At 48.0% G+C, this 26,504-nt stretch overlaps 1 protein-coding gene across 9 annotated transcripts in view; it reads right to left on the bottom strand.

Moving 5' to 3' along the window:
• Window positions 1–26,504, bottom strand: part of GRAMD1B (GRAM domain containing 1B) — a 211,784-nt gene that overhangs the window by 48,761 nt on the left and 136,519 nt on the right. For 7 of the 9 annotated variants that reach the window (XM_083163519.1, XM_083163520.1, XM_083163521.1 and 4 more), the window contains one exon: window positions 11,351–11,371. In XM_083163519.1, coding sequence (XP_083019645.1) covers window positions 11,351–11,371 — 21 coding nt within the window. Of the gene's footprint in view, window positions 1–1,200; window positions 1,586–11,350; window positions 11,372–26,504 lie in introns of those variants that run through there. The other 2 variants (XM_083163515.1, XM_083163514.1) reach the window with 2 other exon arrangements.

Below are 26,504 nucleotides of genomic sequence, written 5' to 3'. Positions count from 1 at the left end.
AGTGACTGAAGGGAACACCTGAGTGGAGAAGTGAACCAGTTAAGTAGTTGCCCATGGCAACCAATCAGCTTGTAACATGTAACATTTCTATAAAAATGATACGTAGCAGCTTATTGGTTGCCATAGGCAACTTCTCCACTTGCCCACTGCTTCATACATCTCCCCCCGGTGTGCTCCTGATGAGGTCAGATGTCGTTACCTGGTACACTGCGCCATGTTGCTGTAACCAGTAGTAACCGCTCCAGTTACAAGTCGCTGTCAGACATATGGAGGCCTATTCGCCACACTGACACGCATATGACATATGATCTCCAGATGTGAGCATCTGAGCTAAGCCACGACACGTATGTGTATGTTCCTTGCATCCTTGTTGTAAATCATTTATCTTATGTGGAAAACATGCGTTTGTGATTAAGTATAAATGAGAATGCAAACACCACCCTAACGCGTCAGCAGCAACAACACAACAATAACAGGCAACGGCTTAAACACTCTGCTCCTCAACACACAGAGCAACAGCCACTGGCAGCGCTCGCAAACGGCCAATCAGAAGCGTCTCTCGCCATCTGCCACTTGGCCCCGCCCCTTATCCACAACAATTATCGCTACCTTCTCAGGCGCTCCTTGTCCAGCAACTCCATACACAAATAGCTGTACTGATGTCCCCATTCTACCCCCCCATTACCAGCAGGCGTAATGCCAGACGTACAGTACCGTAAGATATGTGTGCCAGCTGGATCACCGCTCACTATGTCAGTCCTGCACATGCCAAGCCCATTCCAGAGGGTCGCAGGGACGCACGCCTACTACGGTGCACTATTCCTGGATGTCCCTGTAGCAGCCAATGCCTCCCATGTAATATGTGGGGTGCAGAATTACATGTTACATGTGACCTGCGTCCTGCGCAGCGGACACCCACCCACAGCGCATTACCTACAGGTGCATGCCCAACGCGGTGCTCAGAAACCGCAGCGTTACGGAATATGCTGGCGCTACAGAAGTAAATCATGCCCACATAAAGGCGCCACCGAGATCTCTGCCCATTCTGCAGCCGCAGAACTGATATATTCAATAGGATACGGAATACCATCTGACAGCCAGAGACATAGAGGGGTGTGCGCACATGTATGTAGCACATAGCCGGTCATATGTGCTATGTATGTATGTATGTAGGGCTGCGGGCGCGGACGTCATACTCACAGCTGGCACATCCTCCCATTCCGGGCTACTCTGTTCCTTATCCTCCTGCTGAAGACACTGGCACTGTTCCAGGTACCACAGCAGAGCTACCTCCTGCAGGGGGTCCCCATGCCAGTCTGCCAGGGACTCTTCTGCATCCGTCAGCTGCTCCTCGGCAGAGTCCTCACCCCGTGGCACGCTAAGTGCCCCATCCTCTGCCTCTTCCCTCATCTTACCACCAAGCCTCCCTCTGTGGGGGGTTATGATCTCCAGACTGCCTGGCACTACGCTCTCCTCACCACCAGCGGGGCACAGCTGCGTAATGACCAGAAATGTGCCACCCTAACTTCCAAACTCCACAGTAACTCCAGGGTCTGTCTCCTGCTCACACTAACTGTGTATCTCACACACACACAACCACTCCCCTCCTCCGAAACCACGTGGGGCTCTGCCCTACAGTAACCCTGGCTGTGTCAGCCCCCAGCAGATGTTATAAACAGCACAGCAGCAGGAAGAAGGAGGACGCACAGGCAATCCCAGCAAGAGTCACTACAGGGCAATGAACCCGCTGTACCACCCAGAGACCACACTCTGCCACTGCCCGCCACCATCCACCGAAACCTAAACTCATCTAATCATTAGTCACTCACAGGTTTCACTCACAATCAATAGCTGCCAGCAACCCGCAGCGGCTCACACGGAGCAAGGGGTAAACATTAACCTGCACCCAGACCGCAGGGAATACAGACACACACACATATATATATATATATATATATATATATATATATATATATATATATGTGTGTACAGGTACGCACCCGCACACTGCAACCAAAGAGGCACATTACGGCAATACCAGCGGGACCTGGCACCCCGAAAAGGCCTGTGAGGTGCAACTAATTTTGGGCTGTAGTGGGAATTAAACCCAAGACCTCAGTGCTGCGAGGTGGCCATTCTAACCAATCCCAGTAACAATCTGGGGAGACTCCAGAGGTGGTGGCTTCAGCATAGTTCAAAACTCAAACCGGGGAGCCACACCAACTGCCATTACAAACCGACTCCCTGGCAGCTGGTGAGGATCCCCATTTTGTGCTGCAGCCCCACCTCTGGAGCCGCCACTGTTACAACACGGTAAACTGATTGTCTTGTCCATAGCATTCCTGATTGCGGCTGATCACGGCCAGGATAACGTGTTACTGTGACGGAGGCCTGGGCCCCCACTAAGCGCTGATTGGGAAAGGAATGAATGAGCAGACGTGTATCACGGGGACATCGGAAGAGCAGTAAAGGTTATGACTGGCTCCCGCTCAGACAGAGATAAGCGCCTGCAGGAGATAGAACATTAACAGTATGTAAACACGCCGAGCGGGGACAGCCTGGTACCTCCTGGCAGACAGCACATGGGGTATCCTCACAGATGACAGATGGGGTTAGGCCATGGGGCGTTGGCTACTGCAGAGCAATATTGCACACTAATCAGCAGGGGGATAGGGGGATGGAAGCTGGCGGGGCTCAGAGAAGACATCAATGCCATATATAATGCATATACTGTATATGGAGAGAGGCTGGGATCAGCAGGATACATACTAATAGCCTGCGGGGAGGATGGGGGATCAGCTTGGGGAAGGGGGGGGGGTTGGGGACTCTTACTCTGCGTATATGTTGGCGCTCATGCTGGAGAAGAGAAAACAGGAGACATGACAACATGCAGTAACAGTGATGGCGGAACATTTCCAAAATCCCAGACACAGAACACAACAGAACACACGTATGGTGGGAGAGAGGGGTCCTCTCCAGACCATTGCTCCTCTGCTGCATTCTGGGTATATATGGTGCAGGGTACAGCAGGGCCGGATTAAGGCTGGTGGGGGCCCTGGGCAACAAATGTGTTTAAAAAAAATGCGGGTCCCCTTCCGGGGGCTGCCGGTTGGCGATCCGACCGCCAGACTCCCACTAGATGGAGTGTGGTCCATCTGTACACAGGGGGGAGGGGGGAGGGGGGGGGGGGGGGGATTAATTGACACTTCCCCAGCAGCTGCTATTGGATCAGCAATGATCCGCAGCAGGGCAAATGCTGGGAGAGAGAGCATGGGGAGGCAGAAGAGTGGGCTGCCTGTCCCTGGGGGTCCCCACACTGCTTTTTAAGAGACTGTTTTGGTTTATAAAGCAATCTGTGGGGGCCCAGGGACGACCGCCCCTGTCACCCCTTAAAAAATCCAGCCCTGGGGTTACACTACATAATGCACAGATACATGTAGCAATGTGTGACAGGAGGCAGAATTTGGGGCACTGTAAGGGAACTGCGGCCATTGTAGAGACTGGCAGAGAGGAGAAAACTCATTCCTTCTGCAGCAATGTGTGATGTGGGGCGCAGGAGGCCAGAGGTGGGGTACTGTAAGGGAAGTGCAGCCCTGGGGTACAGCACAATACACTACATAATGCAAAGATACGTGTAGCAATGTGTGAAAGGAGGCCAGAGGTGGGGTACTGTAAGGGAAGTGCGGCCATTGTGGAGACTGGCAGAGAGGAGAAAACGCAGTCCTTCTGCAGCAATGTGTGATGTGGGGCGCAGGAGGCCAGAGGTGGGGTACTGTAAGGGAAGTGTGGCCATTAAGGAGACTGGCAGAGAGGGGGGAACACAGTCCTTCTGCAGAACTGTGTGACGTGGGGTGTGGGGCGCAGGAGGCTGGAGGTGGGGTACTGTAAGGGAAGTGCGGCCATTAAGGAGACTGGCAGAGAGGGGGGAACACAGTCCATCTGCAGCAATGTGGGGTGTGGGGCGCAGGAGGACGGAGGTGGGGTACTTTAAGGAAAGTGTGGCCATTAAGGAGACTGGCAGAGAGGGGGGTACACAGTCCTTCTGCAGTAATGTGGGGTGTGGGGCGCAGGAGGCCAGAGGTGGGGTACTTTAAGGAAAGTGTGGCTATTAAGGAGACTGGCAGAGAGGGGGGAACACAGTCCTTCTGCAGTAATGTGGGGTGTGGGGCGCAGGAGGCCAGAGGTGGGGTACTTTAAGGAAAGTGTGGCCATTAAGGAGACTGGCAGAGAGGGGGGTACACAGTTCATATGCAGCAATGTGTGTTGTGGAATGTGGGGTGCCGGTGGCAGGAGGTGGGGTACTGTAATGGAAGTGCAGCCATTGTGGAGACTGGCAGAGAGGGAGAAAACACAGTCCTTCTGCAGCAATGTGTGACGTGGGGTGTGGGAGGCAGGAGGACGGAGGTGGGGTACTGTAAGGGAAGTGTGGCCATTGTAGAGACTAGCAGAGAGAGAGGAAACGTCTATATGCAGCAATGTGTGATGTGGTGTGCAGTAGGCCGGAGGTGGGGTACTGTAAGGGAAGTGCGGCCATTGTGGAGACTAGCAGAGAGGATGGAAACGCGGTCCATCTGCAGCAATGTGTGACGTGGGGTGTGGGGCGCAGGAGGGCGGAGGTGGGGTACTGTAAGGGAAGTGCAGCCATTGTAGAGACTAGCAGAGAGGGAGGAAAGTCTATATGCAGCAATGTGTGATGTGGGGAGCAGTAGGCCAGAGGTGGGGTACTGTAAGGGAAGTGCGGCCATCGTGGAGACTGGCAGAGAGGGTGGAAACGCAGTCCTTCTGCAGCAATGTGTGACGTGGGACGTGGGGCGCAGGAGGCGGGGTACTGTAAGGGAAGTGCGGCCATTGTAGAGACTGGCAAAGAGGAGGAAACACAGTCCTTCTGCAGCAATGTGTGACGTGGGGTGTGGGGCGCAGGAGGCCGGAGGTGGGGTACCGTAAGGGAAGTGCGGCCATTGTGGAGACTGGCAGAGAGGGTGGAACACAGTCCTTCTGCAGCATTGTGTGACATGGGGTGTGGGGCGCAGGAGGCCAGAGGTGGGTAAGGGAAGTGCGGCCATTGTGGAGACTGGCAGAGAGGAGGAAACACAGTCCTTCTGCAGCAATGTGTGACGTGGGGTGCAGGAGGCCGGAGGTGGTGTACTGTAAGGGAAGTGCGGCCATTGTGGAGACCGGCAGAGAGGGTGGAAATGCAGTCCTTCTGCAGCAATGTGTGTCGTGGGGTGTGGGGCGCAGGAGGCCGGAGGTGGGGTACTGTAAGGGAAGTGCGGCCATTGTGGAGACTGGCAGAGAGGAAGGAAACGCAGTCCTTCTGCAGCAATGTGTGTCGTGGGGCGCAGGAGGCCAGAGGTGGGGTACTGTAAGGGAAGTGCGGTCATTGTAGAGCAGGGCTGGGCAACACCGGCCCTCCAGATGTTAGTGAACTACACATCCCAGGATGCTTTGCATTAGTTTTGCTATGTGGCCATGCTGAAACTGATGCAAGGCATGCTGGGATGTGTAGTTCACTAACATCTGGAGGGCCGGTGATGCCCAGCCCTGTTGTAGAGCATGGTTGCCGACTTTCTGGCTGCTCTCTCCGGGAGAGAGCAGCCAGCTCAGTATGGCAGGGGGGCGGGCCCAAAGCCGGGAGGAAAAAGTGGCGGAGCCACAGCTGTGACGAGCCATTTAGGGGCGTGGCTAGAGCGAACGCATCGATTTAGCCGTGCAATGCTGGTATTTTATGCATTGCACTGCGGGGAGCGGGGTTTAAGGGACGCGATCGCGTCATTTCACCCACGGAACCCCCCACGGACCCCCTCTCCGCCGGAGAGGCAGGACAATGCGGGAAGGTTGCCGTCCGGGGGGCCGGGAGTGGGACCCGATTTCTGGGACCCTCCCGGACATTCCGGGAGGGTAGGCAACCCTGTTGTAGAGACTGGCAGAGAGGAGGAAACACAGTCCTTCTGCAGCAATGTGTGACGTGGGGCGCAGGAGGCCAGAGGTGGGGTACTGTAAGGGAAGTACGGCCATTGTGGAGACTGGCATAGAGGGAGGAACGCTGTCCTTCTGCAGCAATGTGTGACATGGGGTGTGGGGCGCAGGAGGTGGGGTACTGTAAGGGAAGTGCGGCCATTGTGGAGACTGGCAGAGGGGGAGGAAACGTCTATCTGCAGCAATGTGTGACGTGGGGTGTGGGGCGCAGAAGGCCAGAGGTGGGGTACTGTAAGGGAAGTGCGGCCATTGTGGAGACTGGCAGAGAGGAGGAAACACAGTCCATCTGCAGCAATGTGTGACGTGGGGCGCAGGAGGCCAGAGGTGGGGTACTGTAAGGGAAGTACGGCCATTGTAGAGACTGGAAGAGAGGGGGGAACACAGTCCTTCTGCAGCAATGTGTGTCGTGGGGTGTGGGGTGCAGGAGGACGGAGGTGGGGTACTGTAAGGGAAGTGCGGCCATTGTGGAGACTGGCAGAGAGGAGGAAACACAGTCCTTCTGCAGCAATGTGTGACGTGGGGCGCAGGAGGCCAGAGGTGGGGTACTGTAAGGGAAGTGCGGCCATTGTGGAGACTGGCAGAGAGGAGAAAACACACAGTTTTAGCATTTCCATATAGCAAACCTATGGCAGGTAGTTGGATGTGTATTGTTACAACATTATTGTGTACCTAGCATGTGCCCAATATGTGCCTAGCATGTACCTAGCATGTGCCTAGTATATACCTAGTATGTACCTATTGTGTACCTAGTATGTGCCTTGTATGTACCTAGCATGTGCCTAGCGTGTGCCTAGTATGTACCTATTGTGTACCTAGTATGCGCCTAGTGTGTACCTATTGTGTACCTAGTATTTACCTAGCGTGTGCCCAGCATGTGCCTAGTGTGTACCTAGTATGTACCTAGCATGTGCCTAGTAAAATAGCTACTGTATGCCTAGCATGTACCTAACGTGTGCCCAGTATGTACCTAGTGTGTGCCTAGTATGTACCTAGCGTGTACTTGGTATGTACATAGCATGTACCTAGTATATACCTATTGTGTACATAGCATGTGCCTAGTATATAGCTATTGTGTGCCCAGCATGTGCCTAGTACATAGCTACTGTATACCTAGCGTGTGCCTAGTATGTAGCTAGTGTATGTACCTGCACAGCTGCATATCATTCAGCAGCAGCCTACTGAGGTAACATTGGGAATTACCGGACTGATGAGCTATTTATGTGTGTAAAACGCGCACAGAGGACACAATGGTGACAGCGCTGTCCCTCCACGCACAGCTCCCCCATATCTTTATTATTTCTCTGATAAGGATAAGGGCGAGGGAAGTACCTGATACATCATGGGTACAGGAAGTGTGTGTGGGGGGGGGGGACTTTCATGGCCCAATCACAAACTAGGAATACTGAGAACAATAACACATTGTGTGTGTGTGTGTGTGTGTGTGTGTATACCAGCGGTTGTCTTCAGCATTTTAATTTCTCTCCTTCCCTCTTCCTCCTCTCTCTTTTTTCCTATACTCATGTAACCCAGGCACATATACTACTGCTTTCTCCTGGTGTAACCCAGGCACATATACTACTGCTCTCTCCTGCTGTAACCCAGGCACATATACTACTGCTCTCTCCTGCTGTAACCCAGGCACATATACTACTGCTCTCTCCCGGTGTAACTCAGGCACATATACTACTGCTCTCTCCTGCTGTAACCCAGGTACATTTACTACTGCTCTCTCCTGCTGTAACCCAGGCACATATACTACTGCTCTCTCCTGCTGTAACCCAGGCACATGTACTACTGCTCTCTCCTGCTGTAACCCAGGCACATATAATACTGCTCTCTCCTGCTGTAACCCAGGCACATATACTACTGCTCTCTACCGGTGTAACCCAGGCACATATACTACTGCTCTCTCCTGGTGTAACCCAGGCACATGTACTACTGCTCTCTCCCGGTGTAACCCAGGTACATATACTACTGCTCTCTCCCAATGTAACCCAGGCACATATACTACTGCTCTCTCCTGCTGTAACCCAGGCACATGTACTACTGCTCTCTCCTGCTATAACCCAGGCACATATACTACTGCTGTAACCGAGGCACATATACTACTGCTCTTTCCTGCTGTAACCCAGGCACATTTACTACTGCTCTTTCCCGGTGTAACCCAGGCACATATACTACTGCTCCCTCCTGGTGTAACCCAGGCACATGTACTACTGCTCTCTCCTGCTGTAACCCAGGCACATGTACTACTGCTCTCTCCCGCTGTAACCCAGGCACATATACTAATGCTCTCTCCCGGTGTAACCCAGGCACATATACTACCGCTCTCTCCTGGTGTAACCCAGGCACATATACTACTGCTCTCTCCTGCTGTAACCGAGGCACATATACTACTGCTCCCTCCTGGTGTAACCCAGGCACATGTACTACTGCTCTCTCCTGCTGTAACCCAGGCACATGTACTACTGCTCTCTCCTGCTGTAACCCAGGCACATTTACTACTGCTCTTTCCTGCTGTAACCCAGGCACATATACTACTGCTCTCTCCTGGTGTAACCCAGGCACATATACTACCGCTCACTCCTGGTGTAACCCAGGCACATATACTACTGCTCTCTCCTGCTGTAACCCAGGCACATATACTACCGCTCTCTCCTGCTGTAACCCAGGCACATATACTACTGCTCTCTCCTGCTGTAACCCAGGCACATGTACTACTGCTCTCTCCTGCTGTAACCCAGGCACATATACTACTGCTCCCTCCTGCTGTAACCCAGGCACATATACTACTGCTCTCTCCTGCTGTAACCCAGGCACATGTACTACTGCTCTCTCCTGCTGTAACCCAGGCACATTTACTACTGCTCTTTCCTGCTGTAACCCAGGCACATATACTACTGCTCTCTCCTGGTGTAACCCAGGCACATATACTACCGCTCACTCCTGGTGTAACCCAGGCACATATACTACTGCTCTCTCCTGCTGTAACCCAGGCACATATACTACCGCTCTCTCCTGCTGTAACCCAGGCACATATACTACTGCTCTCTCCTGCTGTAACCCAGGCACATGTACTACTGCTCTCTCCCGCTGTAACCCAGGCACATATACTACTGCACTCTCCCGGTGTAACCCAGGTACATATACTACTGCTCTCCCCCGGTGTAACCCAGGTACATATACTACTGCTCTCTCCCGGTGTAACCCAGGCACATATACTACCGCTCTCTCCTGGTGTAACCCAGGGACATATACTACTGCTCTCTCCTGGTGTAACCCAGGCACATATACTACTGCTCTCTCCCGGTGTAACCCAGGCACATATACTACCGCTCTCTCCCGATGTAACCCAGGCACATATACTACTGCTCTCTCCTGCTGTAACCCAGGCACATATACTACTGCTCTCTCCTGGTGTAACCCAAGCACATATACTACTGCTCTCTCCCGCTGTAACCCAGGCACATATACTAGTGCTCTCTCCCGGTATAACCCAGGCACATACACTACCGCTCTCTCCTGCTGTAACCCAGGAACATATACTACAGCTCTCTCCTGGTGTAACCCAGGCACATATACTACTGCTCTCTCCTGATGTAACCCAGGCACATATACTACCGCTCTCTCCTGCTGTAACCCAGGCACATGTACTACTGCTCTCTCCTGCTGTAACCCAGGCACATATACTACTGCTCTCTCCTGGTGTAACCCAGGCACATATACTACTGCTCTCTCCTGGTGTAACCCAGGCACATATTCTATTGCTCTCTCCTGCTGCAACCCAGGCACATATACTACTGCTCTCTCCTGCTGTAACCCAGGCGCATATACTACCGCTCTCTCCTGGTGTAACCCAGGCACATATTCTATTGCTCTCTCCCGCTGCAACCCAGGCACATATACTACTGCTCTCTCCTGCTGTAACCCAGGTACATATACTACCGCTCTCTCCGGATGTAACCCAGGCACATATACTACTGCTCTCTCCCGGTGTAACCCAGGCACATATACTACTGCTCTCTCCTGCTGTAACCCAGGCACATATACTACTGCTCTCTCCTGCTGTAACCCAGGTACATATACTACCGCTCTCTCCCGGTGTAACCCAGGTACATATACTACTGCTCTCTCCTGCTGTAACCCAGGCACATATACTACCGCTCTCTCCTGCTGTAACCCAAGCACATATACTACTGCTCTCTCCTGGTGTAACCCAGGCATATATACTACTGCTCTCTCTCGATGTAACCCAGGCACATATACTACTGCTCTCTCTCGATGTAACTCAGGTACATATACTACTGCTCTCTCCTGCTGTAACCCAGGCACATATACTACCGCTCTCTCCTGCTGTAACCCAGGCACATATACTACTGCTCTCTCCTGCTGTAACCCAGGCACATATACTACTGCTCTCTCTCGATGTAACCCAGGCACATATACTACCGCTCTCTCCTGCTGTAACCCAGGCACATATACTACCGCTCTCTCCTGCTGTAACCCAGGCACATATACTGCTGCTCTCTCCCGCTGTAACCCAGGCACATATACTACCGCTCTCTCCTGCTGTAACCCAGGCACATATACTACCGCTCTCTCCTGCTGTAACCCAGGCACATATACTACCGCTCTCTCTCGATGTAACCCAGGCACATATACTACCGCTCTCTCCTGCTGTAACCCAGGTACATATACTACTGCTCTCTCCTGCTGTAACCCAGGCACATATACTACCGCTCTCTCCCGATGTAACCCAGGTACATACACTACCGCTCTCTCCTGCTGTAACCCAGGCACATATACTACTGCTCTCTCCCGATGTAACCCAGGAACATATACTACTGCTCTCTCCTGCTGTAACCCAGGTACATATACTACTGCTATCTCCTGCTGTAACCCAGGCACATATACTACTGCTCTCTCCTGGTGTAACCCAGGCACATATACTACTGCTCTCTCCCGCTGTAACCCAGGCACATATACTACTGCTCTCCTGCTGTAACCCAGGTACATTTACTACCGCTCTCTCCTGCTGTAACCCAGGCACATGTACTACCGCTCTCTCCCGGTGTAACCCAGGCACATATACTACTGCTCAGGTACACCTGATTCTTCAGGGCTGGCGGAAGTTCCTTCTTGTAATTCACTTTTATTACTTGTTATGTGTTTATCGTAATACAATATCAGTTCACATAAAAGGTCATCTAACTTCCAGTACAGCAGAGAGGAGTAATACTGCACATTGGCCTGGAGAGGGCAGCACTTACCTGTCACTTTTATACAACTCATGCAGGAAGGGTGAGAAAGCCAATAGGACACAACATAAACATGCACATATATAACAAGATGGAACAGATAGCGGGATACTCACATTGTACCAGCTCTGGCTCTTCTGTAAAGAGAAAAGGAATATGTTAATATCAGATTCTGTGCAGAGTGTGACATCACAGAACAACATGAACAGGAAAACTAGGTCATTCAGAGACGCATCACATGACCCGATTCCCTCCCAGCAGTACGGTCCGTGGTGTGATCACAGTACAGAGTGTGTGCTGTATACTGGGAGATGCGGCACTGATTTACCGGCTATATACCCATCAGCTAAATTCAGTCGCACAATGAGGGGTGAAGCACACGGAGCCTCACGTCATATTCCTAATTTGTTACACATTTGTTACTCTACTGTGTGATCACCCTTCTATTCAGCATTTCAGAAGGGTGGTAAATGGGGGCATGGCCTGAGGAGGCATAATACCCTGAGGCCACGGCCGCGCGAGTGTCCTGTTTTCAAGATCAGGTTTGTTGGGAGGTATGCCTTGTTTCACGCTATATTTTGAATATGGTACGTATTGGGCTGCCTGACCTACACAACCCCCTGTTGGATAGGAGATAAAGAGGACATAAAATACAATACAGCGCCCCCTTGTGGAGATCTTGCAACCAACTAAGCTTACACATTTTATTTTCTCAGAAGCATAAAATAGAAGTCCGTAACAGTTTCCAAAATGTATTAAAAAGTCACTTTATCAAATATTGACCGTGGTGGGTGGTCTGTCCCTCCCCAATCTTAAATTTTATTACTGGGCATCCCAACTTGCTCATATAGCTGACTGGATCAGTGTAAACGATGAACCTAGAGGACTTAGGGGAATAATTGAGCTAATAGCCCCTGGCTACACACCACTGCAAATATTACTCAGACCTGATTGTGGGCGGGACATGCCACCGCTTATTATTCAAGCCTATAAAATTTGGAAGCAAGCTAATAAACTGGCATCCTTTGAGGGTCTAGATCCTGAAACCTCCGTTTATTCCTTTAGGGAAGCACGGGGCCTGGGAAAGGAACAAGGTTTTAAAGCTTGGAATCAAATAGGGTTAAATTCAATAGGTCAATTTATCGGGCATAATGGGATTAAGACGTTTGAACAGCTACAGGAGGAATATAGGTTGCCCAATAGCATGTCCTTCAGATACCTACAAATAGGAAGTGTATTGAGAGCGATAGTGGACAAAAGCAACGCCCAAATCCGTGAATCACCAATCAAAAGGTCCCTTAGAGACATCGGTAAAAATAAAAAGCTGTCTAAATTATATACTATGTTAATGGAGCTTCACCACACAGATTATCTTCCAGAGTTAAAAGACAAATGGGACCGGGAGATACCGGGAATAGGGGAGGAAAACTGGACAGTAGTATTAAAGCAGATTAAAAGAATAACTAACTCAAATAGAATTCAGCAGGTTCAGTTTAACCTTATTCATCGAATATATCTGACCCCTGACAAAATGACTAAATTTGTTGATAATTATATTGACAAATGCCCTAAATGTGAGGAACTTGGGTGCACTTTTTATCATTTAATCTGGCAATGTCAAAAGATAAATGCTTATTGGCGGTTGATCAGTAAAGATCTAGAGAAGTTGGGAATCCCTTGTGACTCGATCCAGCCTGCAAGCTGTATCTTGGGTATATGGTCAGGAGCAAGAATAAGTGTAAATATGAGGCAATTAGCCGTGAACCTCTGCGCCCTAGCAAAAGTAGTTATCGCAAGATCCTGGTTGGCGAAAGAGGGTCCGAAGTACAAGGAGTGGGTTAAATTGGTTAACACGACGATAGAACACGAGAGAGATATATATATAACTAGAAATAATGTCACTAAATTTTATGAGATTTGGGGTGAATGGTATAAATTGGGGTATGATTAAAGCACGTTTTTTCCCTTTCCTCTTTCTTTTTTTTTTTTTCTTTTAACCAGGGGAGGGCACGGAACAAATTAGAGAATTCACTGGAAAATTGAATATAAAGTAGATCTCAAAGATAATATAAAGCATGGGAGGTTGGGATTAGGAAATTCTAAATGGATAAGCATAAAACACCGTATCACTATTTTCATTAGGTTAGGGTTTCTTTTGCTGTATTTTTATTATTTTGTTTTATTGGGGTGAGGAAGAAAAATTTAATAAGGACCTCTCGGATAGAAACAGGATGCAAAAAGCGTTAATAGATGTGTTTGCTTGAGACTTGGGATTTGTATCTAATGCTACCTAATCTAGAGATAAATCTTTGACTGGCTATACACGAGTAGAAGTATATGTTTGTATGTAATGTTTTAGATGTACTTTGTATTTCTGTCCTTTATATGTATTTACATGTTTTTTTCTTTGAATTTTGAAAATGAATAAAAAGAATTTAAAAAAAAAAAAAAAATATTGACCGTGGTATTCCAGACAGTGTTGTTATTCCTTCTGGTACTTATTAGGGATGTGCACCGGCCACTTTTCGGGTTTTGGGTTCTGAGGGGCAGATTTATTGAGCTTGGAGAAGAGATAAACTGGAGATAAAGCGGGAAAAAAGGTAAAAGGAGATAAACCACAGCCAATCAGCTGTGTTTGAAAAAGACAGTTGGGAGCTGATTGGCTGGTGCTTTATCTCCTTTTACCTTTTCTCCGCTTTATCTCCAGTTTATCTCTTCTCCAAGCTTAATAAATCTGACCCTGATTACCTTGAGGTTTTGGGTTCTAATGGGTTTTGGCAAAACACCTCCTAAGTGTTTTGTGTTTGGATTTTTTGGGTTTTGGGTTCTGACTTTTTTGTTAAAAAAGCATAAAAACTGCTAAAATCGCAGAATTATTATTTTTTTTTGCTCCTACGCTATATTAACCTCAATAACATTCATTTCCACTCATTTCCAGTCTATTCTGAACACCTCACACCTCACAATATTGTTTTTAGGGCAAAATGTTGCACCGAGGTACCTGGATAACTATGCTAAGCCACACAAGTGTGCGGCACAAACACGTGGCTCATGTAAGAGTGGCACTGCAGCCGCAGATACGGCAGTACTAGGCACCAGACAGGTAGATACGGCAGTACTAGGCACCAGAAAGGTAGATAAGACAGTACTAGGCACAAGACAGGTAGATACGGCAGTACAAGGCACCAGACAGGTAGCTACGGCAGTACTAGGCACCAGGCAGGTAGATACGGCAGTACTAGGCACCAGACAGGTGAATACGGCAGTACTAGGCACCAGACAGGTAGAGACGGCAGTACTAGGCACTGCAGCGGCAGATAAGGTAGTACTAGGCACCAGACAGATAGATACGGCAGTACTAGGCACCAGACAGATAGATACGGCAGTACTAGGCACCAGACAGGTAGATAAGACAGTACTAGGCACAAGACAGGTAGATACGGCAGTACTAGGCACAAGACAGGTAGATACGGCAGTACTAGGCACAAGACAGGTAGATACGGCAGTACTAGGCACTAGACAGGTAGATACGGCAGTACTAGGCACCAGACAGGTAGATACGGCAGTACTAGGCACTGCAGCGGCAGATAAGGTAGTACTAGGCACCAGACAGATAGATACGGCAGTACTAGGCACCAGACAGATAGATACGGCAGTACTAGGCACCAGACAGGTAGATAAGACAGTACTAGGCACAAGACAGGTAGATACGGCAGTACTAGGCACAAGACAGGTAGATACGGCAGTACTAGGCACAAGACAGGTAGATACGGCAGTACTAGGCACTAGACAGGTAGATACGGCAGTACTAGGCACCAGACAGGAAGATACGGCAGTACTAGGCACTGCAGCGGCAGATAAGGCAGTACTAGGCACCAGACAGATAGATACGGCAGTACTAGGCACCAGACAGGTAGATAAGACAGTACTAGGCACAAGACAGGTAGATACGGCAGTACTAGGCACAAGACAGGTAGATACGGCAGTACTAGGCACAAGACAGGTAGATACGGCAGTACTAGGCACTAGACAGGTAGATACGGCAGTACTAGGCACCAGACAGGTAGATACGGCAGTACTAGGCACCAGACAGGTAGATACGGCAGTACTAGGCACAAGACAGGTAGATACGGCAGTACTAGGCACCAGACAGGTAGATAAGACAGTACTAGGCACAAGACAGGTAGATACGGCAGTACTAGGCACTGCAGCGGCAGATACGGCAGTACTAGGCACCAGACAGGTAGATACGGCAGTACTAGGCACCAGACAGGTAGATACGGCAGTACTAGGCACCAGACAGGTAGATACGGCAGTACTAGGCACCAGACAGGTAGATACGGCAGTACTAGGCACCAGACAGGTAGATACGGCAGTACTAGGCACCAGACAGGTAGATACGGCAGTACTAGGCACCAGACAGATAGATACGGCAGTACTAGGCACCAGACAGATAGATACGGCAGTACTAGGCACCAGACAGGTAGATAAGACAGTACTAGGCACAAGACAGGTAGATACGGCAGTACTAGGCACAAGACAGGTAGATACGGCAGTACTAGGCACTAGACAGGTAGATACGGCAGTACTAGGCACCAGACAGGTAGATACGGCAGTACTAGGCACCAGACAGGTAGATACGGCAGTACTAGGCACAAGACAGGTAGATACGGCAGTACTAGGCACAAGACAGGTAGATACGGCAGTACTAGGCACTAGACAGGTAGATACGGCAGTACTAGGCACCAGACAGGTAGATACGGCAGTACTAGGCACCAGAAGGTAGTTACGGCAGTACTAGGCACCAGACAGGTAGATAAGACAGTACTAGGCACCAGACAGGTAGATACGGCAGTACTAGGCACCAGACAGGTAGATAAGACAGTACTAGGCACAAGACAGGTAGTTACGGCAGTACTAGGCACCAGACAGGTAGTTACGGCAGTACTAGGCACAAGACAGGTAGCTACGGCAGTACTAGGCACCAGACAGGTAGATACGGCAGTACTAGGCACCAGACATGTAGATAAGGCAGTACTAGGCACCAGACAGGTAGATACGACAGTACTAGGCACCAGACAGGTAGATACGGCAGTACTAGGCACTGCAGTACTAGGCACCAGACAGGTAGATACGGCAGTACTAGGCACGGCAGTACTAGGCACCAGACAGGTAGATAAGACAGTAGTACTAGGCACCAGACAGGTAGATAAGACAGTACTAGGCACAAGACAGGTAGATACGGCAGTACTAGGCACCAGAAAGGTAGATAAGACAGTACTAGGCACAAGACAGTTAGATACGTCAGCAATACTAGTATGTGCACCAGCAGAATTTATAATAATTTATTTTATTACTAGGTACTGCTTGGCAGTGGCACTCAGTGGCACACGTCAGTGCACCAGCAGTATGCAATTATTTTTTACAGTCCCACACAGCACAAGTATTATTGTTTAATTAAATTAAATATAGCAGCCTAGTATGTACTAGGTAGGTACACTAGGTAGGCAGAAGCACTGCCAGTGGCAACAGTGGACTGAGTAATTAAATAATACTAGCAGATCCAGTGCAGTCAGCACCAGTGGACTATATATATATATATATATATATATATATATATATATATATATATATAATATAATTAATTATTAATATAATATATAATATTACAGCACAGCACCAGAGGTAGGCCCCAGCACAGAGGAGACAGTAGTACTACAGGTACACAGTTAGACTGTTCTCCTAAGCAGAGAGGAGAACAGAGTACACAGCAGCACTGAGGGAGACAGCCCCAGCGAATAAAATAATTACAGCACAGCACACCAGAGGTAGACCGCACAGAGGAGACAGTAGTACTACAAGTACACAGTTAGACTACACAGCAGCACTGAGAATATTGCATTCAAGGTCAAGCTCATGTTTAAGCCCCAGCAGCAGCACCAACATACCCTCTCCCAACCCACTACTAGACTGGAGTGAAGATGGCGGGCGCAGCAGACGATTTTAAAGCCTCGCGAAATCCGGCGCCGGGAGATGACGTTCTGACCACGCGGACGGACCCGAGTCAGACGGGAATCTCCGAGTGCTGCTCAGAACCGGGCTCGGAATGATGACGTCCGTGGGGGCTCGGATCTCTGGAATCCGAGTCTGCACATCTCTAGTATTTATACACGTAGAATGAGCACACGGAAGAACCCACGGCGTTTCGTACTTTTATTGGACTTCACCAGGGGTTTGCTATAAATTCATAACATATAAAAACATTGTTGGTATTACTGTCATAGTATCTATAAGGTATAGCAGCAAGCAGCACTAGATCCAGTATCAGTATGTTGTGATTAACCCCTTCCCGACATTTGACGTACATTTACGTCATGGCCGGGATGTACTTCCCGACACATGGCATAAATGTACGTCATGACTTTAAACTGTCACTGCGTCTCGAGACGCAGTGACAGAGGGACGATGTCTGCTGTCCCTGACAGCAGACATGTCCCTGCATGCCCAGGGGGGGCTGCGATGTCGCCCCCCCGTCGGCGATCGCTGTGATTGGCTGTTCAGTGTGAACAGCCATTCACAGCGTTTTCCTGTGTTACCAGCGAATCGGACGCTCGGTAACACAGGTGTCAATCACCGCCGGGCGTCAGGGGGCATGAGGGGGTCATCGGTGACGATGACACCTCACCCCACCCTCACCCCACCTGCCCCCAAGGCTGTGATTGGTCCGTGGGACCCACGGACCAATCACAGCCAAGGCGCGACATTTAAACTACCGGTGACTGCGCTGCAGACGCCATTCCGGTCTGGAATAGCGTGCAGAGCGGTCACCGTGCCTATCTGCCGTGATACTGACCTGATCCTTGCTAATACTTACCTGATCCTTGCAAATACCTTACCTGATCACTTGATCACTGCTTGTAGCGTGCTGGACGCTTCCTGGATCTGACTTCTTGGGACTTCCTGCTGCTGCTGCAGTGTGATAGAGAGATAGAGAGATAGAGAGAGAGATAGAGAGAGATAGAGAGATAGTGACAGAGAGAGCTATATTTTGTGTCTGCTACCCCCCCTTTTTGGGGGTGCAGGGTTTTTTTATATATAAATAACTGTCAGTGCTGCTGCTGCAGTGTCATAGAGTGATAGATAGTGATAGATAGTGATAGATAGTGATAGATAGTGAGAGATAGAGAGATTTGTGTCTGCTACCCCCCCTTTTTGGGGGTGCAGGTTTTTTTTTAATATATATAACTGTCAGTGCTGCTGCTGCAGTGTCATAGAGTGATAGATAGTGAGAGATAGTGAGAGATAGAGAGATAGAGAGAGATAGTGACAGAGAGTGATAGAGAGTGTATATTTTGTGTCTGCTACCCCCCCTTTTTGGGGGTGCAGTTTTTTTTTATACATATAACTGTCAGTGCTGCTGCTGCAGTGTCCTAGAGTGATAGATAGTGATAGATAGTGAGAGATAGTGAGAGATAGAGAGAGATAGAGAGAGATAGTGACAGAGAGTGATAGAGAGTGTATATTTTGTGTCTGCTACCCCCGCCTTTTGTGCTGATCACTATATCTGAGGTGATCAGCAACTTTTTGGGGGCGCAGAGGTTTTTTTTTTTTTATATATACCTGTCAGTTGCTGCCAGTTGCACTGTCAGTTGCACCAAAGGTTGTGCACCTGCTGCCCCTCACTGGTAATCAGTGTTGCATCACTGATCACCTTTTTTTTTTTTTTGAGGCTGCTGTGGGTCTTTTTTTAATTTTTTTTTTACACACACTGTGATTTTGTGGGTGTCCTGTGGCCACTGTGCGCTGATCAGTGACGTACATCACTGATCAGCTTTTTCGGCACAGGGTTGATCTATTTTTATATTTTTTTTATCAAATTCCTGTTGCCTTTGAGCGCTGTTCAGTGACGGACGTTACTGACCAACATCTGTGCTCAATTTTTGGCGCAGGACCTTTTTTTTTTTTTTTTTTAACCCCTTCAATTTTTTTTTTTTTAATTGGGTTCAAATTCCTGTATAAAGTATTTTTTTTTTTTCTGCACTACATACACACTACACACTACATACCCCCCGGGTTGAAATAAAGTTTGTACCCCCCCCTACACTATACACGTGTTGAAACATTTCACTACCAGTAACACAAAAATAAAAATGGCATCCCAAATGTCATCCCAGTCATCCAGAAGAATGTATTCAGCGGAGGAGGCATATGCCATGCTTGCCTCTGATTCTGACACAGCCAGTGAGGCAAGCGGGGAATTTGAAGGATTCATCTTAACCTCATCTTCCTCCTCTAGTGATGAGGGACCCCCTCAAAGACGCCCCCGTAGAGCAGCTGAGACCCCCCCCCCCAATAATTGATCTCGTATGGACCCCACCACCAGACAATTTTGAGCCCCAGGTTCCTGAGTTTTTGGCCATGCCAGGAATCCAATTTGATTCCACAGGTCTCAGAGAAATTGACTTTTTCAAATTATTTTTCTCTGATGATTTTATAAATTTAATTGTGGACCAAACTTATTTATATGCCCAGCAGTTTATTGCTCAAAACCCCACGTCATCATTTGCTAGGTGGACCCCTGTAGATGCAGTAGAGATGATGACGTTTTGGGGTCTGGTGTTTCATATGGGCATAGTAAAAAAGCCAGAAATTAGGCAATATTGGAGTACAGATGTTCTGTACAGCACCCCATTTTACCGTATGGCCATGCCCCGGGCTCGATTTGAGACGATCCTTAAATTTTTGCATTACAACGATAATGCACAGTGCCCACCCAGAGATGATCCCACCTTTGACCGGCTATTCAAAGTCAGGCCGGTCATTGATCATTTCAGTGCCAAATTTGAAGAGATGTACATCCCAGATAAATTCATTTGCATAGACGAGTCCCTTATACATTTTAAAGGAAGGGTTAAATTCCGCCAGTACCTTCCCAGTAAGAGGGCAAGGTATGGCATAAAAATGTATAAGCTGTGTGAAAGCACCTCAGGGTACACCCACAGGTTTAGGGTATATGAAGGGAAGGATTCAAGAATTGAACCGCCAGAATGCCCCCCCTCCCTCGTAGGTGTTAGTGGAAAAATTGTCTGGGATTTAGTGCACCCCTTCCTGGATAAAGGTTATCACCTCTATGTGGATAACTTTTACACCAGCATCCCCCTGTTTAAGGCCCTTGGTTCAAGAGGTACAGCAGCTTGCGGTACTGTGCGCAAGAACCAAAGAGGCCTCCCAAAAACGCACATTGCCCAAGTAATGAGAAGGGGTGAAAGCAGGGGAATATGCACCGAAAATATGTTGTTGGTCAAATATAAGGACAAGAGGGATGTCCTTATACTGACAACAATTCACGGAGACAGTACCACCTCCGTCCCTGTACGAGGTACCAGTACCCACACCTCCAAACCTAATTGTATCCTGGATTACAATAGGTACATGGGCGGAGTGGATCTTTCAGATCAGGTACTGAAGCCGTACAGTGCCCTGCGGAAAACAAAAATCTGGTACAAGAAGCTGGCCGTGTATATCATCCAGATGGCACTGTATAACGCTTACGTGCTATTCCGTTCTACCGGCCAGAGGGGGACATTTATGCACTTTCAAGAGGAAGTCATAAAGGGCCTAGTATTTGGGAACCAGCAGGCAGAGGGCCCCAGTACTTCTAGTACTGGCCCCCGTATTGTACCAGGGCAGCATTTTCCTGATGAAATCCCCTCCACTGGAAAAAAGGGCAGGACACAAAAAAGGTGCAAAGTTTGCTATAAAAAGGGAATAAGAAAGCAAACTATTTTCCAGTGTGACACTTGCCCCGACAAACCCGGCCTATGTATAAAGGAGTGTTTTAAAATATACCACACATCTATGGATTTTTAGGTTCATCATTTCACCGTGCTTCGGGGGTCTTGCTAATGCCACATAGCACCCACCATTCATTCCACCAGAATCTGAGCCGCAAAATCCAAAAATCACTCCTTCCCTTCTGAGTCCTGCCATGCACCCAACTGGTATTTTTTGGTCACATGTGAGGCATTGCCGTACTCGGGAGAAATTGGGGCACAGATTTTGGGGTGCTTTTTCTCCTTCATACCTTCTGAAAATGAAAAATTTTGAGCCAGAACTGCATTTTTGTGTAAAAAAATGTAATTTTTCATTTTCACTGCCCAGTTGTATCAAAATTGGTGAAACCCCTGGGGGTTTGAAATGTACACTATACCCCTAGATGAATTCCCTGAGGGGTGTAGTTTGCAAAATGGGGTCACTTGTGGGGGGGTTCCACTGTATTGGTGCTTTGGGGGTCTTGCTAATGCGACATAGCACCCACCAACATTCCACCAGAATTTGTGCTGCAAAATCCAAATATCACTCCTTCCCTTCTGAGTCCTGCCACTTTTTGGTCACACATGAGGCATTGCCGTACTCGGGAGAAATTGGGGCACAGATTTTGGGGTGCTTTTTCTCCTTCATACCTTCTGAAAATGAAAAATTTTGAGCCAGAACTGCATTTTTGTGTAAAAAAATGTAATTTTTCATTTTCACTCACCAGTTGTATCAAAATTGGTGAAACCCCTGGGGGTTTGAAATGTACACTATACCCCTAGATTAATTCCCTGAGGGGTGTAGTTTGCAAAATGGGGTCACTTGTGGGGGGGTTCCACTGTATTGGTGCTTTGGGGGTCTTGCTAATGCGACATAGCACCCACCAACATTCCACCAGAATTTGTGCTGCAAAATCCAAATATCACTCCTTTCCTTCTGAGTCCTGACACTTTTTGGTCACACATGAGGCATTGCCGTACTCGGGAGAAATTGGGGCACAGATTTTGGGGTGCTTTTTCTCCTTCATACCTTCTGAAAATGAAAAATTTTGAGCCAGAACTGCATTTTTGTGTAAAAAAATGTAATTTTTCATTTTCACTGCCCAGTTGTATCAAAATTGGTGAAACCCCTGGGGGTTTGAAATGTACACTATACCCCTAGATGAATTCCCTGAGGGGTGTAGTTTGCAAAATGGGGTCACTTGTGGGGGGGTTCCACTGTATTGGTGCTTTGGGGGTCTTGCTAATGCGACATAGCACCCACCAACATTCCACCACCAAAAATCACTCCTTCCCTTCTGAGTCCTGCCATGCACCCAACTGGTATTTTTTGGTCACATATGAGGCATTGCCATACTCGGGAGAAATTGGGGCACAGATTTTGGGGTGCTTTGTCTCCTTCATTCCTTGTGAAAATGAAAAATTTTGACCCAGAACTGCATTTTTGTGTAAAAAAATGTAATTTTTCATTTTCACTGCCCAGTTGTATCAAAATTGGTGAAACCCCTGGGGGTTTGAAATGTACACTATACCCCTAGATGAATTCCCTGAGGGGTGTAGTTTGCAAAATGGGGTCACTTGTGGGGGGGTTCCACTGTATTGGTGCTTGGGGGGTCTTGCTAATGCAACATAGCACCCACCAACATTCCACCAGAATCTGAGCTGCAAAATCCAAAAATCACTCCTTCCATTCTGAGTCCTGCCATGCACCCAAATGGTATTTTTTGGTCACATGTGAGGCATTGCCGTACTCGGGAGAAATTGGGGCACAGATTTTGGGGTGCTTTGTCTCCTTCATTCCTTGTGAAAATGAAAAATTTTGAGCCAGAACTGCATTTTTGTGTAAAAAATGTAATTTTTCATTTTCACTCACCAGTTGTATCAAAATTGGTGAAACCCCTGGGGGTTTGAAATGTACACTATACCCCTAGATGAATTCCCTGAGGGGTGTAGTTTGCAAAATGGGGTCACTTGTGGGGGGGTTCCACTGTATTGGTGCTTGGGGGGTCTTGCTAATGCGACATAGCACCCACCAAAATTCCACCAGAATCTGAGCTGCAAAATCCAAAAATCACTCCTTCCCTTCTGAGTCCTGCCATGCACCCAACTGGTATTTTTTGGTCACATGTGAGGCATTGCCGTACTCGGGAGAAATTGGGGCACAGATTTTGGGGTGCTTTTTCTCCTTCATACCTTCTGAAAATGAAAAATTTTGAGCCAGAACTGCATTTTTGTGTAAAAAAAAATGTAATTTTTCATTTTCACTGCCCAGTTGTATCAAAATTGGTGAAACCCCTGGGGGTTTGAAATGTACACTATACCCCTAGATGAATTCCCTGAGGGGTGTAGTTTGCAAAATGGGGTCACTTGTGGGGGGGTTCCACTGTATTGGTGCTTTGGGGGTCTTGCTAATGCGACATAGCACCCACCAACATTCCACCACCAAAAATCACTCCTTCCCTTCTGAGTCCTGCCATGCACCCAACTGGTATTTTTTGGTCACATATGAGGCATTGCCATACTCGGGAGAAATTGGGGCACAGATTTTGGGGTGCTTTGTCTCCTTCATTCCTTGTGAAAATGAAAAATTTTGAGCCAGAACTGCATTTTTGTGTAAAAAAATGTAATTTTGCATTTGCACAGCCCAGTTGTATCAAAATTGGTGAAACCCCTGGGGGTTTGAAATGTACACTATACCCCTAGATGAATTCCCTGAGGGGTGTAGTTTGCAAAATGGGGTCACTTGTGGGGGGGTTCCACTGTATTGGTGCTTGGGGGGTCTTGCTAATGCGACATAGCACCCACCAAAATTCCACCAGAATCTGAGCTGCAAAATCCAAAAATCACTCCTTCCCTTCTGAGTCCTGCCATGCGCCCAAATGGTATTTTTTGGTCACATGTGAGGCATTGCCGTACTCGGGAGAAATTGGGGCACAGATTTTGGGGTGCTTTTTCTCCTTCATACCTTCTGAAAATGAAAAATTTTGAGCCAGAACTGCATTTTTGTGTAAAAAAATGTAATTTTTCATTTTCACTGCCCAGTTGTATCAAAATTGGTGAAACCCCTGGGGGTTTGAAATGTACACTATACCCCTAGATGATGTCCCTGAGGGGTGTAGTTTGCAAAATGGGGTCACTTGTGGGGGGGTTCCACTGTATTGGTGCTTTGGGGGTCTTGCTAATGCGACATAGCACCCACCAACATTCCACCACCAAAAATCACTCCTTCCCTTCTGAGTCCTGCCATGCACCCAACTGGTATTTTTTGGTCACATATGAGGCATTGCCATACTCGGGAGAAATTGGGGCACAGATTTTGGGGTGCTTTGTCTCCTTCATTCCTTGTGAAAATGAAAAATTTTGAGCCAGAACTGCATTTTTGTGTAAAAAAATGTAATTTTTCATTTTCACTGCCCAGTTGTATCAAAATTGGTGAAACCCCTGGGGGTTTGAAATGTACACTATACCCCTAGATGAATTCCCTGAGGGGTGTAGTTTGCAAAATGGGGTCACTTGTGGGGGGTTCCACTGTATTGGTGCTTGGGGGGTCTTGCTAATGCAACATAGCACCCACCAACATTCCACCAGAATCTGAGCTGCAAAATCCAAAAATCACTCCTTCCTTTCTGAGTCCTGCCATGCACCCAAATGGTATTTTTTGGTCACATGTGAGGCATTGCCGTACTCGGGAGAAATTGGGGCACAGATTTTGGGGTGCTTTTTCTCCTTCATACCTTCTGAAAATGAAAAATTTTGAGCCAGAACTGCATTTTTGTGTAAAAAATTTAATTTTTCATTTTCACTGCCCAGTTGTACCACAATTGGTGAAACCCCTGGGGGTTTGAAATGTACACTATACCCCTAGATGAATTCCCTGAGGGGTGTAGTTTGCAAAATGGGGTCACTTGTGGGGGGGTTCCTAACTTTTAGCATCTTATGGTGCCTAGAAACCTACATGGTGCCTAAAAAATAATCTCATAAAAAGGAGGCTCCAAAATCAAGTAGGTGCTCCTTCTATTATGAAGCCTGTGGTTTGGTCAACGTGCACACTAGGGCCACATATAGGATATTTATGAAAACAAAAGAATTGGGGGAATCAATTTTTAGTCACATTTCTCTAGTAAAATGTACTGTGTTCCTTAGAAAAATGTATTAAAATTGCAAATCTGCAAAAAAAATGAAATTTTGAAATTTCACCTACACTTTGTTTTAATTCCTGTGAAACACCTAAAGGGTTAACAAACTTCCAAAATGCTGTTTTGAATACTGTGAGGGGTGCAGTTTTTGAAATGGTATCATTTATGGGGGTGTCTCACATACAAGTCCCTCAAAGTCACATCAGAACTGAACTGGTCCCTAAAAAAATCAGTGTTTGAAATTTTCTTGAAAATTTGAGAATTTGCTATTCATATTGTAAGCCTCCTAGTGTCCAAAAAAATGAAAAGGAAGTTGAAATAATGATGTCAACATAAAGTAGACATATGGTCTATGTTAGTTATTAACTATTTTGAGTGGTATGATTATTTGTCTCACAAGCAGAAAATTTAACATTTTGCAAATTGCTAAATTTTCCATTTTTTCACGACATTTTGGTATTTTTCACAAAAAAACACAGACTGTATCGACCCAAATTTACCACTAATTTGAAGTACAATGTGTCACGAAAAAACAATCTCAAAATCACTGGGATAAGTAAAAGCAAAAAAAAGTTATCCCCACTTAAGTGAGACATGTCAGATTTGAAAAAAAGGGCTCTGTCAGGAACGCAAAAACTGGCTCTGTCAGGAAGGGGTTAAAGAGTCCAGTAGAGGGTGCTATACAGAACAGTATAGTAATACAGAGCTCAGTGTGGTCCCCAATGCAACCTTCCCACACATGAAGAGCAGGAGATCTAGCAGGGTCGCTGCAAAGGGGAGAGGGTGAGGAGGAGCGGGAATAACGGGGAGAGCAAGAGGAGGAGCGGGAACAACGGGGAGAGCAAGAGGAGGAGCGGGAACAACGGAGAGAGCAAGAGGAGGAGCGGGAATAACGGGGAGAGCAAGAGGAGGAGCGGGAACAACGGGGAGAGCAAGAGGAGGAGCGGGAACAACGGGGAGAGCAAGAGGAGGAGCGGGAACAACGGGGAGAGCAAGAGGAGGAGCGGGAACAACGGGGAGAGCAAGAGGAGGAGCGGGAATAACCGGGAGAGTGCGAGGAGGAGCGGAAACAATGGGGAGAGTGCGAGGAGGAGTGAGAATAACGGGGAGAGCAAGAGGAGGAGCGGGAACAACGGGGAGAGCAAGAGGAGGAGCGGGAACAACGGGGAGAGCAAGAGGAGGAGCGGGAACAACGGAGAGAGCAAGATGAGGAGCGGGAATAACGGGGAGAGCAAGAGGAGGAGCGGGAACAACGGGGAGAGCAAGAGGAGCGGGAACAACGGGGAGAGCAAGAGGAGGAGCGGGAATAACCGGGAGAGTGC

This window comes from Crinia signifera, chromosome 19 (genome assembly GCF_055691185.1).
Source record: "Crinia signifera chromosome 19, ASM5569118v1, whole genome shotgun sequence".
In the NCBI taxonomy this organism is placed as follows: domain Eukaryota; kingdom Metazoa; phylum Chordata; class Amphibia; order Anura; family Myobatrachidae; genus Crinia; species Crinia signifera.
The sequence above is the reverse complement of the archived record's forward strand: the minus strand, read 5'-3'. Positions and strand labels throughout refer to the sequence as shown.